Source organism: Phoca vitulina, unplaced genomic scaffold (genome assembly GCF_004348235.1).
Source record: "Phoca vitulina isolate PV1807 unplaced genomic scaffold, GSC_HSeal_1.0 scaffold82, whole genome shotgun sequence".
NCBI classification, from domain to species: domain Eukaryota; kingdom Metazoa; phylum Chordata; class Mammalia; order Carnivora; family Phocidae; genus Phoca; species Phoca vitulina.
Genome location: NW_022589785.1, coordinates 1,219,744 through 1,236,932, shown reverse-complemented (window position 1 = coordinate 1,236,932; position 17,189 = coordinate 1,219,744). Strand labels below are relative to the sequence as shown.

The 17,189-nt window shown below is 44.3% G+C and overlaps 1 protein-coding gene across 2 annotated transcripts; it reads right to left on the bottom strand.

Annotated features, from left to right (window-relative positions):
* Nucleotides 1–41: 41 nt before the first annotated feature.
* On the bottom strand, nucleotides 42–17,187 carry SRRD (SRR1 domain containing). Of its 2 annotated transcripts, none has more exons than XM_032395024.1 (7): nucleotides 17,002–17,186; nucleotides 4,923–4,963; nucleotides 3,278–3,537; nucleotides 3,080–3,178; nucleotides 1,245–1,399; nucleotides 756–801; nucleotides 42–370 (listed from the first exon to the last, which is right to left on the bottom strand). In XM_032395024.1, exons 1-7 carry the CDS (start codon nucleotides 17,157–17,159, stop codon nucleotides 146–148), a joined length of 984 nt encoding a protein of 327 aa, XP_032250915.1. In that variant the 5' UTR covers nucleotides 17,160–17,186; the 3' UTR covers nucleotides 42–145. The 2 variants fall into 2 exon arrangements, with proteins under 2 accessions (XP_032250915.1, XP_032250917.1); XM_032395026.1 differs by having other exon boundaries at nucleotides 68–277; nucleotides 17,002–17,187.
* Nucleotides 17,188–17,189: the final 2 nt, after the last annotated feature.

Here is a 17,189-nt window from a genome sequence, read left to right as displayed (position 1 = left end):
CAGGTCGCCAAGAAAGGACATGAAACGTACAGCTACAGAGAGGCGCATCGGTCTTTATACTGAGCCCTTCCACAGCACCCTCCGAGGCCACCCTCCTGGTCATCTCTGGTGGCAGCTGCTTCTGCCTCAGCCAGCAGCCAGCACGTCACAGCGAGTTTAGGTGTTTAGCAGCTGAAGGAGCTCTTGTCTTGTTCCTGATGATTTCAAGGTCCTCGCAGTCCTCATAGTCTGGCTCTTCCCGAAACGCCCACGTGTCCGTGGGCAGTTGTTGTAGCTTCTGTACGGGGAACCAGTGGATGGAGGTATCGTTAAATATGTCCGTGTACTGCGAAGTCTCAGGCAGCTTACGCTCCTCCAGTCCTTCTAAAATCTAAGCAGGAAAGTTCAAGTGTAAATACACAACCCTGACAGTCACAGTAAACCCCACACTAATGGGTGCCATTTATTGGTCACCCCCAGATTACCCTTTTTAAAAAAAGAAAATAAGGACTAGGATATGTTGACTTAGTGCTTCTGTGATGAACTGGAAACTCCAAGGGCGGTGAGTATGTGGGACTGATACCGAGAATGAAGGACAGGTCCTTGCTTCCTGGAACACAGAGCTATCGAGAAAGCTCGTGGACTACAGTAACTTCCCCCTGCCCTCGTGAGCCCCTCGAGCTTCCTCCCAAACGTGTAAGGCAGAAGTCACATAACGGGGAAATGGTCTGGTTTCACACCCTTTTCCATCCCAGCCCCTTCATTTACACAGATACCTTTGCAATGTAGGAATAATTTTTCTGTAGAATCTTGGCTGGCAACCTAGAAATTAAAAAAACAAACAACAAGCCCAGCATGATTAGGAGGTATGGGAGGGTTTTATCTAACTTAAGACATTGCAGAAACGCAAAGTAGTTTAAAGACAACAAACATTTTAAAAAGGGGGAACGTGCAGTGGGTTCGGTAATCTGTAGAAAACGTGAATGCCCCATCACCACCCCTTCTGCCAAGGGAGGAGTGACGGCGGACACCTAAGGCGTGTGCAGCTGAGAGCAAATGGTTTCCCCCACTTTTAGAAAACACTTGTACGTCCTAAGGGAAGGGAGGAATTCTTGGCAAACAGGTCTTAACTCTGCAGCTTGACTGGGGGCTGGTGTCCCTGTCTAACCCTGTCCGCTTTCCTATGGACCAGCGTCTCCTGCGTGTGGGTCTGTCGGGAAGGCCCCCGCCCCGGCCTGGCGGGACCTCTGCACGCCCAGGCTCACCTTTCCTCGAGTCCTCTGAAGCTGTTCCCGATGATGAGCATCTTGGCGAGGGCGTCTACCGACCAGTTTCCCCACAGAAGGTTGTTGTACAGGGCTGTGCCGCAGTGGGGCATGTAGAAGACAGTGGGCTCGCCGCCGACGCTCCGTCTGCCTTCCTGCGGGGACGGCCGCGCGGTGAGAGCCACAGCGTGAGCCCCTCTGCTCCTCCCGGGAGGTGGGCGCGGGGGGACACATCCGGGAGGGGCGGAGCCCTCTCACCACGAAGTGATCACAGTGTCCTGACGTGAGGGGACCCACGCTAGCCACCCTTACTGTGCGCAGTTCACAACGTGTAGCGGGTCACGCCGCACGCCTTAGACTTCCACGGACTCCTGCGTCCCTTACCGCAGCCCCTCTGCAGGAAACCAGCAGCTGCGAGGGAGGCACGCTGCCACCACGTGGAAACAAAGCCCTTCCTTCGCCAACAGTTAGGTTATAATGTGGCCTGAAATTCACAGATGATGTGGGCCCCAAAGTCGGGAAATGGGGAGGTCCAGAAAGAACTTGTGTTTACTGAACAGATGTGGGCCCCATGAACACAGGAAGCTCTGCTTCAGCAGAGGGGCTTCTTGGGTCCGAGACAGCAAGGGCAGGAGGGGTAGCCACGGTTACTGTCCCCATGGACTGTGCTTGGTCAGCCTCCGGGCCGCCTGGGTCCCTTTCTGCAGACGCCTATCACAGTCAGTCCCTTCCAAATGTCCCCTGGGGGACACAACGGCCCCTCCTGAGGACCGTGGCTCCACAGCGGGACCCGTGGCAGGGACGCAGGCCCTGCCTCCCCTGGGCCTCTCCGCTCTGCACGCTCCTCCCTTCTGTTCACCACAAACAGGCAGGAGCCAGCCTGGGTCCATCCGGCCAACTCCTGGTGGGCTTGCAATCCCAGCGCCGACCCAGAAAACCTTCCTCCAGCCCCTCAAACGGCGCGGAGTGCCTTCCCCTCTCTGTTCCGCTCACCACGTACTTGACAGGCCACACGCCCTGATGGGAACCTGGGCCCCTGGACACTGGGACTGCATCTATCTTGGCCTCCCGCCAAAGTCCTTGCCCCGCAGAGAGCAGGCACTCAGGAAAGATGACGTGAGTGGAGGGGCAGGGTTTCATGGCCCCGCCAACAATGGTGAAGGATTCTCTTCTCTCAGCGGGGCCTGATTTTCAGATTTCACAATAATGACTTGACATTTTCGAACACGGACAGGGATCCAATGATCATTCTGTAATCCCCCCAGCAAAGCAAAGCGGCTTGCAGGGGTGTGTCCCTCCACTGGCTTCAGGCCCCTGCTGGTGAGATAATCTTGTTCCGGGTCTCACAATTTCACCCCAGGGCGCACGATCTACCCACAGCTCACAGCCAGATGCTATGGGTGTGACTGGGCTACCGTGCAAAGAGAGATGTTCTGTCTCCTTCTGTGACCTCCCCCAGCACAGGGTAAATCCCAACCAGGAGGAGGCCACGTGAGGCACCAAGACTGCGTACCCCTTTATTTTTTAACACCAACAGTAAGTACCAACTTAGGAAATTACCAGAGGATCCTGGACACGGGATTCTCACCAGAATTTTGCAAATATAACAGGTTTCAGGCCACGCCATTTGTTGTTTTTTTGTGTGTGACGGGCACCACCTAGGCCGCAATGTGGGGCACTGACGGGTCCCCTGTGACAGGCGCCGGGAAGGCAAGTGGGCAGTGGGAGGGAACGACGGCTACTGCAGAGCAGGTGCGTCCATGGGGCACAGCCTGGGGTCCCCCCTCGGTCAGCAGTCACATGGCCCTCCCGCTCCCCTGCCCCAAGCCACTCACCTCGTTCTCGCTGAGAGCAGTCACACCGAGCGCATTCAGAACCGCGATTTCTAGCTGGCTGAACAGAGGGTCGTACACCCAGCAGTGCCTTCTGGGAATCTGCGGAGGGGAAGAATGAGTTCTAGCAACCCAAAGATCTGTGTGCCGACCGTGTGCAGGACCTACGGGGAACTGACCAAGAAGAATACAAAAATGTACCTGGCACTTTTCCAGGAAGAGAAGCAAAAACGTGAGCTGGTGTCTAGCTATGACGCAGGTGGCAAAGTTCCCAATGCCGTAACATACACACTTCAAGCGGCAGGTTCCCGGGACTGGGGACTCCCCTGGGATGGAGCCGGGAGTCACAGCAGCCCCATCTGGCGAGGAGTCAAGATGCAGGTTTCCAAGGGCTTCCGGAAGAGTCCCCTCAGGGGCCTTCAGTTGTTCCAGATGTTTTGTAAGACAGCCGTTGATGGTTTCTGAAAGAGCAGGCCCCCGAACACAGTCAGAGGGCGTGCTCTGACCCAGTGAACCGGATCCGTCACCGAGGTCCACAGACCCAGGGAGAAAAGGAGCAAGTCGGGAAAGGCTTCAGCTCCTCAGGGAGAAGGCCGCGGGCCTCACTCCCAAACATGCCTGGGAGGTATGGCCAGGCCCACCAGCACCACAGGCTGTCCCGGGTCCCTGCATGCCCCCCCACCCCCCACCTGCAACCCCTGAGAATGTTCCAGCAAAAAAAATAGGCTTCGTTTATGGGCACAGTTTCCACCCAGAACTGTAATGTGAACTGTGTCTAATTTAATAGGAGGTACCTGGTAAATGTGGGGTATGCTCTGAAGTACCTACTTTTTGATTATAACAAAGAACAGAGGAACAGAGCTCTCAAAATCACACTATAAACGGCTGGGAATAGGAATATTTCATGTCAAAAGTTCAAAGAAAAAAAGGCTGGGGCTCTTGGAGTCTAACAAAATACACTCGTTTAAATCTTCTCACATGGCAGTGGGTTCTTCTTATCTCTCATTTTATTACACTGGCACTGAATTTATTTGAACAAATCTGTACACAAAAAGCAAAGGGCCATACGTTCCCACAGTAAGACACCGATTTTCCCTTGCTGCAAAGCTATCTTGAAATAAGACCCCCGGCTTGGAAAGGCTGCATGCAGAACTGGCTCTTTCAGTCCTTGCTGCTGAAAGTCCTGGTGGAAGCTTTTTGGGAGAAACTTGACAGCAGATATCAAGCTGGTCACTGCCTGTCACTGAAGAAGTCCACTTCTGGGAATATGTCCCGAGAGGATAATCATCCTGTATTTGGTAAGAGCTTTACGCATAAAGGTGCTCACCAAACAGTTATGTGTAAGAACTAAAAAAACAAAGGAAACAAACTAAATGTCCCTCAATAAAAATTCTAACTGCTGTCCGTTCCCTCCCCGTATTAACATTTATGTTGCCACAGACTATTTAGGAAGAGGTTACAACTGCATGGGGAGAAATAGGTCTACGTGGCAATGTTGAGGCAAAGAGCACAGGAAGAATAGATATCAACAACGACAATGGCAGTGGATGCTGACGGCCTCCCGTGCCCAGGCAAGCACTGTCCTGAGCACTTCACCAAACAGCCTCTTTTAATCCTCAAAATTACACCACAGATGTGGTGCACACTGTCACCTCCCTTTCACAGATACAGAAACTGAGGCTCAGGGCTAGTAAGTGCCAAGACACACGGCTGTGAGCAGGAAGTCAGAATTAGAACCCAGCTCTGTGAACAAAAATCTCACCAAATATGGACTGGACTCCTTTCTTCGCCCACATTCAGGCCCTCCTCCCACACCCTCCACCCAGCCCTGGCCTCTGGTACCCACCTAGTGCCAGACTCCAGAAATCAGACAGAAGCAGGTCCTCCCTGTTAAGATAAAAAGGCACGGTCATCTCCCAACCTTCTCCAGGCCGCCCCCTCAGGGACCCTGCCCCTGACCATGAGCTGGATGCGGGAGGATGGAGCGCCCTCACACACAGGGCTCACAGCGCCTGCCCTGGGGTGGCAGGGGCAGGATCCACAGTGCGCATGTCCAGAACCAGCCCAGTACGGCCGGTGCTCAGAGAGGGCAGAAGGGTTGCTAGAGGACGTCCTGATTCCCAAGGACCCCTCTGGGTCTCTTCTGTATCCCTGGCCCACACCACGGCCTGGCACAGAGGCCGAGCTCCATAGACAGTTGCTAGACGCACAGACTGAGCCTCTCTGAGCTTCAGCTTCCTCGCCTCTAGAATGGGGAAAAGGATCGTCCCTCTCACACAGGGTTACAGGAGGGATCAAGTGGGTCAACACGCAGCAATGGCCTCACACATAGCAGGGGCTCAATAAACAGTCTTTGTTATTACAAATAACTCCAAGGTAAAACTAAAAGGAGAGACGAAACCAGTGTCTGGGTTTCTTCATTCAAGTCAACTGGCTTACGCAAACCCCTAGCCAAACACAGTCGACAGTGATTTAAAACGAACTTGGTGAAATGTCCGATCAAAAGACATACAGTGGCTGAAAACACAATACCCATCCATGTGCCGCCCACAAATGACTCACTTTGGACCTAAGGACAACACTGACCAAAAGTGATGGGACAGAAAAGATGTTCTGTGCAAGTGGGAACCAAGACAGAGCTGGAAGAGCTATAATCAGACAAAATAGAATTGAACGCTGTTTAAACACATACCAACATTTGTGAGACGCAGCAAAAGTGGTCCTAAGAGGGAAGTTTATGGTGATACAGGCCTGCCTCAAGAAGCAAGAGAAGTCCCAAACACACACACTAACGTGACACCTTGCGACCTAGAAAAAGAACAAACGAAGCCCAAAGTCAGTAGAAGGAGGGAAAGAACAATCAGAACAGAAATAAATGAAAGAGGGACCAAAAAAAAAGAGAAAAGATCAGGGCGCCTGGGTGGCTCAGTTGATTAAGTGTCTGACTGTTGATTTTAGCTCAGGTCATGATCTTGGTCTTGAGATCGAGCCCTGCATAGGTTCTGCACTCAGCGAGGAGTCTGCCTGAGATTCTCTCCCTCCCTCTGCCTCTCCCCCTGTGTGCGCGTTCTCTCTCTCACAAATAAATATAAATAAATCTAAAAAAAAAATAACAAAATTGACAAACCTTTGGCTACACACACCAAGAAAAAAAAAGAGGGGACTTAAAATCAGAAATGACAGAGGAGATATGACAACGGACACCACAAAAAACCAAAAGCTCAAAGGGACTACTGTGAACAGTACACAGCAACAATGTGGACAACCTCAAAGAATCAGCAATTTATTTATTTATTTTTATGCTTCAAGTTTTTATTTAAATTCTAGTTAGTTGGGGCGCCTGAGTGGCTCAGTCGGTTGAGTGTCCGACTCTTGGTTTTGGCTCAGGTTGGGATCTCAGGGTCCTGGGACTGAGCCCTGTGTTGGGCTCTAAGATCAGCAAGGAGTCTGCTTGAGACTCTCTCTCTCCTCCTCTCCCTCTGCCCCTCCCACTCGTGTTGTCTGTCCCTCTCTCTCATATAAGTAAATAAGATCTTATAAATAAATAAACAAATAAATTCTAATCAGTGACATACACAGTGTAATATTAGTTTCAGGAACAGAATTCGGTGATTCAACACTTACATAACTGAAGACCCAGTGCTCATCATATCAGCAATTTATTTTTTTAAAAGATTTTTATTTATTTATTTGTCAGAGAGAGAGAGAGAGAGCACAAGCAGGGGGAGTAGCAGAAGGAGAGAGAGAAGCAGGCTCCTCACTGAGCAAGGAGCCCGATGTGGGACTCGATCCCAGGACCCTGGGATCATGACCTGAGCCGAAGGCAGACCCTTAACGACTGAGCCACCCAGGCGTCCCTCATCATATCAGCAATTTAAAACCTCCCAAAAAACCAAGTTCCAGGACCAGACGCCTTTAATGGTGGATTCTACCATTCAGGGAAGAATTCATACCAATCCTTCTTAAACTTTTCCAAAAAACAGAAAAGAAAGCTTCCAAACTCATTTGCTGAGGCCAACATTACCCTGATACCAAAACCAGACAAGGATACCCCAAGAAAAGAAAATTACAGGCCAAAATCCCTGATGAACATAGATGCAAAAATGTTCAACAAAATACTAGCAAACCAAGTTCACCAATATGCTGAAAGGATCATATACTATGATCAAGTGGGATTTATTCCAGTAATGCAAGGATGGTTCACACATGCACATCAATCAAAGTGATACATCACATTAACAAAATGAAGAATAAAATCATGCGATCATCTTGAGAGATGCAGAGAAAGCATTTGACAAAATTTAATATCCATTCATGATCAAATTTTCAACAGAGTGGGTATAGCGGGAACATACCTCAACATGATAAAGGCCACATATGACAAGCCCACAGATAACATCACATCCAATAGTGAAAAGTTTCAGCTGTTACTATTTCCTCTAAGATTCTCTAAGTTAGGAACTTTCCTAATCTTTCCTAGCCATTTTTATTCAACATAGTATTGGAAATCCTAGGCAGAGCAATTACGCAAGAAAAATAAACAAAAGGCATCTAAATTGGAAAGAAGTAAAACTGTCACTATTTGCAGATGACATATAAGGAAAACCTTAAAGACTCCACTGAAATACTGCTTGAACTAAAGATTGAATTCAGTAAAGGTATAGGATACAATTATCAATACACAAAAATCTGTTGTGTTTTTATACACTAATAACGAACTATCAGAAAATGAAATTAGGAAGATGATCCCACCTGAAGTTGCATCAAAAAAAGAATAAAATACCCAAGAATAAACTTCACCAAGGAGGTGAAAGCCTATATACTGAAGACCATAAGAAGTTAAGGAAAGAAACTGAAGACAACACACATAAATGGAAAGATATTCCATGCTCATGGGTTAGAACAATTAATAGTGTTAAGTTGTCCATACTTCCCCAAACCATCTACAGATTCAATGCAATTTCTCTCAAAATTCTAATTCCATTTTTCACAGAAATAGAACAAAGGATCCAAAAATTTGTATGAAACCACAAAAGACTCTGAATAGCCAGAGCAATCTAGAGAAAGAAGAACAATGCTAAAGGCATCACACTCACTGATTACAAAGCTAGAGTAATCAAAACCATCTAGTATTGGCATAAAAAGAGACACACAGATCACCAGAACTGAAGAGAGAGCCCAGAAGGAAACCCACACATCTATGGTCCAGTACCTTATGACCAAGGAGCCAAAAATATACAAGGGGGAAAGAACAGTCTCTTTAATCAACGGTGCTGGGAAAACTGGACAGTCACATGCAAAAGAATGAAACCGCACCACTATCTTACACCATACACAAAAATTAACTCAAAATGGATTCAAGACTTGAATATAGGACCTGAAACCATAAAACTCTTAGCAGAAAACATAGGGGAAAAGCGACTTGACATAGGTCTTGGTAGTGATTTTTTTAACCTGATACCAAAAGTAAAAGCAATAAAGAAAAGTGTGGGACTACATCAAACTAAAAAGCTTCCAAACAGCAAAGGAAACCATCAACAAAATAAAAAGGCAACCTACTGTATGGGAAAACATTTGCAAATCATAGATCTGATAAGGGGTTAATATCCAAAATATAAAGAACCCATGCAAACAGCAAAACAAAGCAAAACTAAACCAAAAAACAACAAACAACCACACAAACAATAATTAAAAAATGGGCAGATCCAAATAGACATTTTTCTAAAGAAGACATACAGATGGTCAACACGAACATGAAAAGATGCTCAACATCATTAATCATCAGGGAAATGCAAATCAAAAGCACAATGAGACACCACTTCACACCTGTTAGAATGGCCATTATCAAAAAGATAAGAAATGATAAGTGTTGGTGAAGATGTGGAGAAGAGGAAAACCCTTGTGCACTGCTAGTGGGAGTGTAAATTGGTGCAGCCACTACGGAAAACAGTATAGAAGTTCCTCAAAAAAATTAAAAATAGAACGACCATGTGATCCAGCAATTCCCTTTCTGAGTATTTATCTGAGGAAAATGAAAACACTAACTCAAAAAGGTGTATGCACCCCTTTGTTTACTGCAGGATTATTTACAATAATGAAAACGTAGAAACAACCTAAGTGCCCATCAGTGGATGAAAGGATAAAGAAATTGTGGTGGATACACACAATGGAACACTACTCAGCCATAATAAGAATGAAATCTTTCCATTTCCAACATGGATGGACTTTGAAGGCATTATGCTAACTAAGTAAAACAGGTCAGACTGAGAAAGACAAATACTATAACTCACTTAGACGTGGAACCTTAAAACAAACAAAACAAGAACAAAAAACTGAGTTCATAGATAGAACAGATAGGTGATTGCCAGAGGTAGGGGGTTGGAGGTGGGAGAAATGGGTGAAGGGATCAAAAGTAAAAAGAAAATAAGCCCAATTATAGCATCTTTTTTTTTTTTTAATTAAGTAAGCTGTACCCCCAACGTGGCTCAAACTCATAACCCTGAGATCAAGAGTCGCATGCTCCACTGACAGAGCCAGCCAGGTGCCCTGAATACTAGCATCTTCCGATGCTCAATGTTTTGAGAAAGGCTAAAGTAATTTAATCTATGATATTTTGAGGGATATGTATATATTTGGTAAACTTAAAAAAGAAAGAACAGACTTCAGAGTCAGACACTCAGGTCTGTATCTGGTTCTAATATTTACCATGACATTGAGCAAGTTACTTAACTTCTTTTTCTAAAATTTGATTTATTTATTTGACAGAGAGAGCAAGAGAGAGCGAGCACAAGCAGGGGGAGGGACAGAGGGAGAGGGAGAAGCAGGCTTCCCGCTGAGCAGGGAGCCCGACATGGGGCTCCTGGGGTACGACCTGAGCCGAAGACAGATGCTTCACTGACTCACCCACCCAGGCGCCCCTACTATTAGCCTCTTTTGTGCCGTGTTTCCCCAACTCCAAGGATAATATGAATATTTACTTTTAGCATAGCTTTTATTAAAAAAAATTTTTAAGAACAGTTTTTAGAATTAAATGAGATAGAGGTCACTTAGAATAGTACCTACAACAGTAAGCCCTCAATAGATACTATTTTTTTTTTAAAAAATCTTATTCTGGGGCGCCTGGGTGGCTCAGGCAGTTAAGCAGCTGACTCTTGATTTCGGCTCAGGTCATGATCCCAAGGTCCTGGGATAGAGCTTCACATCAGGTTCTGCGCTCAGCAGGGAGTCTGCTTGAGGATTCGCTCTCCCCCTCTGCCCCTGCCCCTCCCCTCTCTAGCATATGCGTGTGCACGCTCTCTCTCTCTCTCTCTCTCTAAAATAAATGTCTTTAAAAAAATCTTATCCTGAACATTTGGCTGTTGCATAATCATGCGCATTGTAACTTTTCATATTTGGGCATTATCTATAGTTTACAAAGCACTTTTATACACATTCTCTTATTTGAGTCACCGATAATGGTCCTGGGAGAAGAATTTGTTTCTATTTTATAGAGAGAAAAAAAAAAACAGACTTAGAGAAGGGGTGTGTTTTGTTCAAGGCTTCAGAGCTAACAAATGATCTTCTGATTCTCAGTCCAATGGAGGAGAGAAAAAAAAAAAAAAATCCAAACACTGTAACAAGAGCCAAAGAAGGGCATTACATAATGATAAAGGAATCAATCCAGTAAGAGGATGCAACATTTGTAAATACTTACCTGGCCAACAGAGGAGCAACTAAATATGTAGAGCAAATATGAACACACCTCAAAGGAGAAATCAGCAGCAATACCTTGGGGGACTTTCATACCTCATATCAATGGAATCATTAGCCTCAGACAACAAGGTAATTAGAGGGACTTAACAGATACATACAGAAGCCTCCGTCCACGAGTAGCACATGGAATACACTCCTCTCAAGTGCACATAGAACACTCTCCAACCTAGACCATACATTAGGCCACAAGTCAATAAATTCAAGAAGCCTAGAATTTTCCAAAATGATGACTGAAATCAAATCGAGCATCTTTCCAACCACAGTGGTATGGAAGGAGAAATCAATTACAAGAAGAAAACTGGAATTTCACAAACATGCAGATTAAACAACATGCTACTGAACAACCAATGGGTCCATGAACAAATCTAAAGAGAAACCAAGAAATACTTGGAGACAAATGAAAATGGAATACAGCATAGCAAAATTCATGGAATGCAGCAAAAGGGGTTCCAAAAATGGGGCACCTGACTGGCTTAGATTGTGAAGCGTTGTGACTCTTGATCTTGTGGTTGAGTTTGAGCCCCACACTGGACATAGAACTCACTTTATTATTTTTTTTTTTTAAAGATTTCATTTATTTGAGAGAGAGAAAGAGAGACTGAGCACAAGCAGGGGGAGTGGCAGGCAGAGGGAGAAGGAGAAGCAGGCTTCCCGCTGAGCAGGGAGCCTGATGCAGGGCTCAATCCCAGGACCCTAACATCATGACCTGAGCTGAAGGCAGAGGCTTAACCGACTGAGCCACCCAGGCACCCCTAGAACTTACTTTTAAAAAACCAGTGGTTCTAAAAGGGAAGTTTATAATGATACAGGCCTAACTCAAGAAACAAGAAACATTTCGTTAAATAAGCAACCTAACTGTACACCTCAAGGAAACAGAAAAAGAACAAAGGAAGCCCAAAGTTAGTAGAAGAAAGGAAGTAACATATCAGAACAGAAATAAATGAAATACAGACTAAAAAGACAATAGAAAGATCAACAAAAGAGCTGGTTCTTTGAAAAGAACAAAGCTGACAAATTTTCAGCTAGACTCAAGGTAAAAAAAAAGAATGAGAATGAGGACTCATAATCAGAAATGAAAGAGATGTTCCCACTGATACCATAGATATACAAAGGCTCATAAGAGACTACTACAAACAATTACACCCCAACAAGTTGAACAATCTAGAAAAAAAAGGATAAATTCCCAGAAACATACAACCTTCCAAGACTGAATCACGAAGAGACAGAAATTCTGAACAGACCAATTACCAGTAAGGAGATTAAATGAGTAATCAAAAACCTCTCAACAAACAAAAGTCCAGCACCAGACGGCTTCACTGGTGATTTCTACCAAATATTCAAAGAAAAATGAGTACCAATCCTTCTCAAACTTTTCCACAAAAACAAGAGGAAGGAATGCTTCCCACCTCATTTTAGGAAGCCAGCATTGCCTTTATTAAAACCTGCCAAGATGCCACAAGAAAAAAAAAATTACAGACCAGTATCTGTGATGAACATAGATATAAAAATCCTCAGCAAAATATCAGCAAACCAAATTCAACAATACAGTAAGAGGTATGATCAAGTAAGATTTATTTCAGGGATGCAAGGGTGGTTCAACATCCACAAATCAAAGTAATACGCCACATTAACAAAATGAAGGATAAAAACCATACGGCCATCTCAACAGATGCAGAAAAAGCATTTGACAAAATTCAACACCCATTTTGATAAAAGCTCTCAACAAAGCAGGAATACAGAGAACGTAACTGAACATAATAAAGGCCATACATGACAAGCCACATCATATTCAATGGTGAAAGCCAAAAGCTTTTCCTCTAAGATCGGAAACAAGACAAGGACACCCATTCTTGCCACTTTTATTCAACATAATAGTTCGCCCTTGAACAATGCAGGGATTAGGGGTGCCAAACCCTTGTGCAGTTGAAAATCTGAGTATACTTTTGAATCCCCCAAAACTGAACTACTAATAGCCTACTGTTGACCAGAAGCCTTACCAATAACACAAAGAGTCGATTAACATATATTTTGAATATTATATATATTATGTACTGTATTCTTACAACGAAGTAAGCTAGAGAAAAAAAAATGTGATTAGGAAAATCCTGATGGAGCTAGAGTGTATTATGCTAAGCAAAATAAGTCAGTCAGAGAAAGACAAATACCATATGATTTCAGTCCTGTGGAATTTAAGAAACAAAACAGATCAACAAATGCAAGGGGCAATACAAAGAACAGAAAAGGAAACAAACTATAAGAGACTCTTGATGATAGAAAACAAACTGAGTGTTGATAGAGGGGCGCTGGGGGGGGGGGGACTAGCTGGGTGATGGGGATTAAGGAGGGCACGTGTTACGAGCACTGGGTGTTGTATGCAAGTGATGAATCACTGAATTCTCTTGAAACCAATATTGCACTGTATGTTAACTAACTAGAATTTAAATAAAAATTTGAAGAGAAGAAAAAAAAAAGAAAATCCAAAAGGACAATACATTTACAGCAATGTCTGTAGTTACTGAAAACAAAACAAGACAAAACAAAAAAACAAGAACATGTATTAAGTGGACCGACAGTTCAAACCCATGTTGGCCAAGGGTCAACTGTAGTACTGAAATCCTAGCCAGACCAATTACACAAGAAAAATAAATAAATAAAAGGCATCCAAATTGGAAAGGAAGAAGTAAAGGTCACTATTTTCAGATGATATATTATATGTAGAAAACCCTAAAGACAACACCAAAAAACTATTAAACAAATTCAGTAAAATTGCAGGATAAAAAATACATAAAAATCTGTTGCATTTTTATATACTAATAATGAACTACCAGAAAAATAAATTTAAAAAACAATCACATTTACAACTGCATCAAAAAACCCCAAATACTTGGAGATCAATTTAACCAAGGAGGTGAAAGCCTATATACTGAAAACTGTAAGTTAAAGAAAGAAACTGAAGACAACACAAGTAAATGGAAAGACATTCCATGCTCATGGATTAGAAGAACTAAGAGTGTTAAAATGTCTATACTACCCAAAGCCATCTCCAGATTCAACGCAATTCCTATCAAAATTCCAATGACATTTTTCACAGACATAAGGCAAAGAATCTTTAAAATTTGTATGGAACCACAAAAGACTCTGAATAGCCAAAGCAATCTTAAAAGCTGGGGGCGCCTGGGTGGCTCAGTTGGTTAAGCGACTGCCTTCGGCTCAGGTCATGATCCTGGAGTCCCTGGATCGAGTCCCGCATCGGGCTCCCTGCTTGGCAGGGAGTCTGCTTCGCCCTCTGACCCTCCCCCCTCTCATGTGTTCTTTCTCTCTCATTCTCTCTCTCTCAAATAAATAAAATCTTTAAAAAAAAAAAAAAAAAAAAAGATAGAACAAAGCTGGAGGCATCAGGCTCCCTGGTTTCAAACTCTATCACAAAGCTGTAGTGATTGCTGGCCTACTGGCATAAAAACAGACACAGATCACCAGCACAGAAGAGAGAGTCCAAAAGGAAACCCACACATCTATGGTCCAGTACCTTATGACCAAGGAGCCAAGAATAAACAAGGGGGAAAGAACAGTCTCTTTAATAAACGGTGCTGGGAAAACTGGACAGTCACATGCAAAAGAATGAAACCACACCACTATCTTACCCCATACACAAAAATTAACTCAAAATGGATTCAAGACTTGAATATAAGACCTGAAACCATAAAACTCTTAGCAGAAAAATTAGGGGAAAAGCTGCTTGACATAGGTCCTGGCAGGGATTTTTTTGGATCACACTCCAAAAGCAAAGGCAACAAAATCAAAAATAAATAAGCAAAACTACATCAAACTAAAAAGCTCCTGCCCAGCAAAGAAAATCACCAACAAAATAAATAGGCAACCTACCACTTGGGAGAAAAGATTTGCAGATCACAGATCTGATAAAAGGTTAATATCCAATATATATAAGAACTCATACAACTCAATAACAACAACAAAAAACAAACAATGTGATCAAAAAGTGGAAGGATTATCCAAATGGACATTACCCAGAGAAGACACACAGAGAGCCAACAGGTATGTGAAAAGATGCTCAACATCATTACTCAACAGGGAAATGCAAAAAAAAAAAAAAAAAAAACAAACAAACACAACAAAAAACAAAAACAACAACAACAACAATGGGATATCACCTCACACTGGCTAGAAGGGTTAGTATCAAAAAGGGGAGAAATAACAAACATTAGCGAGGAGGTGGAAGGAAGGGAACCCTGGTGCACTGTTGGTGGGAATGTAAGTAGGTGCAAACACTGTGGAAAACAGTATGCAGGCTCCTCAAAAAATTAAAGGTAGAACGACCCTACAATCCAGCAATTTCTCTTCTGGCCATTTATCCAAAGAAAACAAAAACACCTATTTGAAAAGATATATGAGCCCGCATGTTCATTGCAGCATTATTTATAATAGCTAAGATAGGAGGACAACCTATGTGTCATGGAGGGATGAACTGATAAAGAAGATGTGGTGTATGTATATAAAGTGAAATACTATTCAGCCATAATAAAGAACGAAATCTTTCTGTTTGCAACAACATGGATGGACCCTGAGGGCATGATGCTAAGTGAAAGAAGTCAACGACAAATACTGTACGACATCACTTTTACATGGAATCTAAAAAACCAAAAAACTGAACTTAAAGATACAGCCAACAGATTGGTGATTGACGGGCAGGGGGATGGGTGTGAAATGGGTGACAGAGGTCAAAAGGTACAAACTGACAGGTATAAAATAAGTAAGTCACAGGATGTAATGTACAACATGGTGACTACAGTTAATAACACTGTATTGCAAACTTGGAATCTGCTAAGAGAGTAATCTTAAAAGTTCTAAGAAAAAAGTTTTGTAAAACAAGACAAAACTGGATTTAAACAGATAAGCCATACACCACTACTCAGGGGACTCAGAAAGTACAGAGAACTGCAAAAATCTGCACGGGAGGCTGCCCTCATATTCCTCGCAGAGGCTAAAGGAGAGCTTTGTACACTGGTGAGTGCGTGCACAGAACAGCATGTAAAGTGCTGGGCTCCTCTCTACTCAGAGCAGTGGGCACTGCATCACACTTAGGGGTACAGGAAGAAGCAGGGAGTTCCTGGGGGATACTGAAGAAGCTGACGAAGAATAACAATGCAGGGTGTACGGAAAGTGCCTTACGGGTTTTCCAAATCCCTGGGCATGTACCATCTCATAGGTGTCTTTTGAGATCCTACAAAAAGTCGCTGCTGCAGCCAACTTCTTTAATTCAGTGGTAACCTCTGAGTCATCACTGTCTCTTGACTGTAATTCTGGGGGAGAGGAGCACATAAAATTGGTCTAATTTCTCTCAGTTGGGATGGTCCTTCAACTGTTGATCTGATTCACTAAGAAACGCTGTTACTGCGCCTTTAAAGGACTGCAAATGAATAAAGACAATAGTAACAAAAATAGGTAACATTTATTCCTCTGTGTTAGGCACTGTTCTAAGCTGTAAGGTGCAGAGTCAAGCATGGAGGCGTGAGGGTCTGGGATAAGCCCCAATCATGGAGAGCTTTGAAGCACAGGTTTTGGAGCCGCAAAGACAAGGGTTTGAAATCTGGTTCCAAACATTATCTGTGTCTCTAACCCTCAGAGCCCTATCAGGATCCTAGCCCACTGAGATGCTCAAACTGATAGTGTAGAAATGCTTAAGTCAGTGGCAGGCACACAGCAGCTCCTCAATTAACTCATGATGATAATCATGAGGATGACAATCACGTTGGTGTTCCTTCCCCGGCGATGGCAATAACAATAACCAATACTGGTATAATATCAATCCCCAACACTGGTACTGTGCTTACTCCACGCCAGGAACCGTGGGTTACATTTACTTTGGAAGTGGGTTACATTAACTAATTCATTAAATCCTCAAAACAAGCCTATATAGGTACTCTTTTCAGGTCCACCTCTCAGATGAGAAAACTGAGGCACGGAGATTACATACCTTACTCAAGGTCACGCAGCTGGAAGTGCAATAAAAGGAACAACAACCTTTACTAAGATCCAGTCTGTAATAAGCTCCTTACCTCCCTCAAATCCGCACAATAACCCGAAGGGTTTGCGGTTCCGCCCACTTTACAGATGCCAAGACTGAGGCTCGGTCCCAGGGCCGAGCCCGCACTCACCCAGCCTCCCGGATGCGACGAAGCACGACTCCGCAGTCCGCCTGGGGCTCGCCCTCCGGGTCCCGCGCCGGTGCCTCCCTCTCTCGCGGACGCCGCGCGGCAGAGCGCCTTCTCCTCCGCGGAGCCACAGCCTGCCAGGGTTCCGCCGCCGCCGCCATGGCCCTCTGACCTCACGGCGCGCCGCCTGA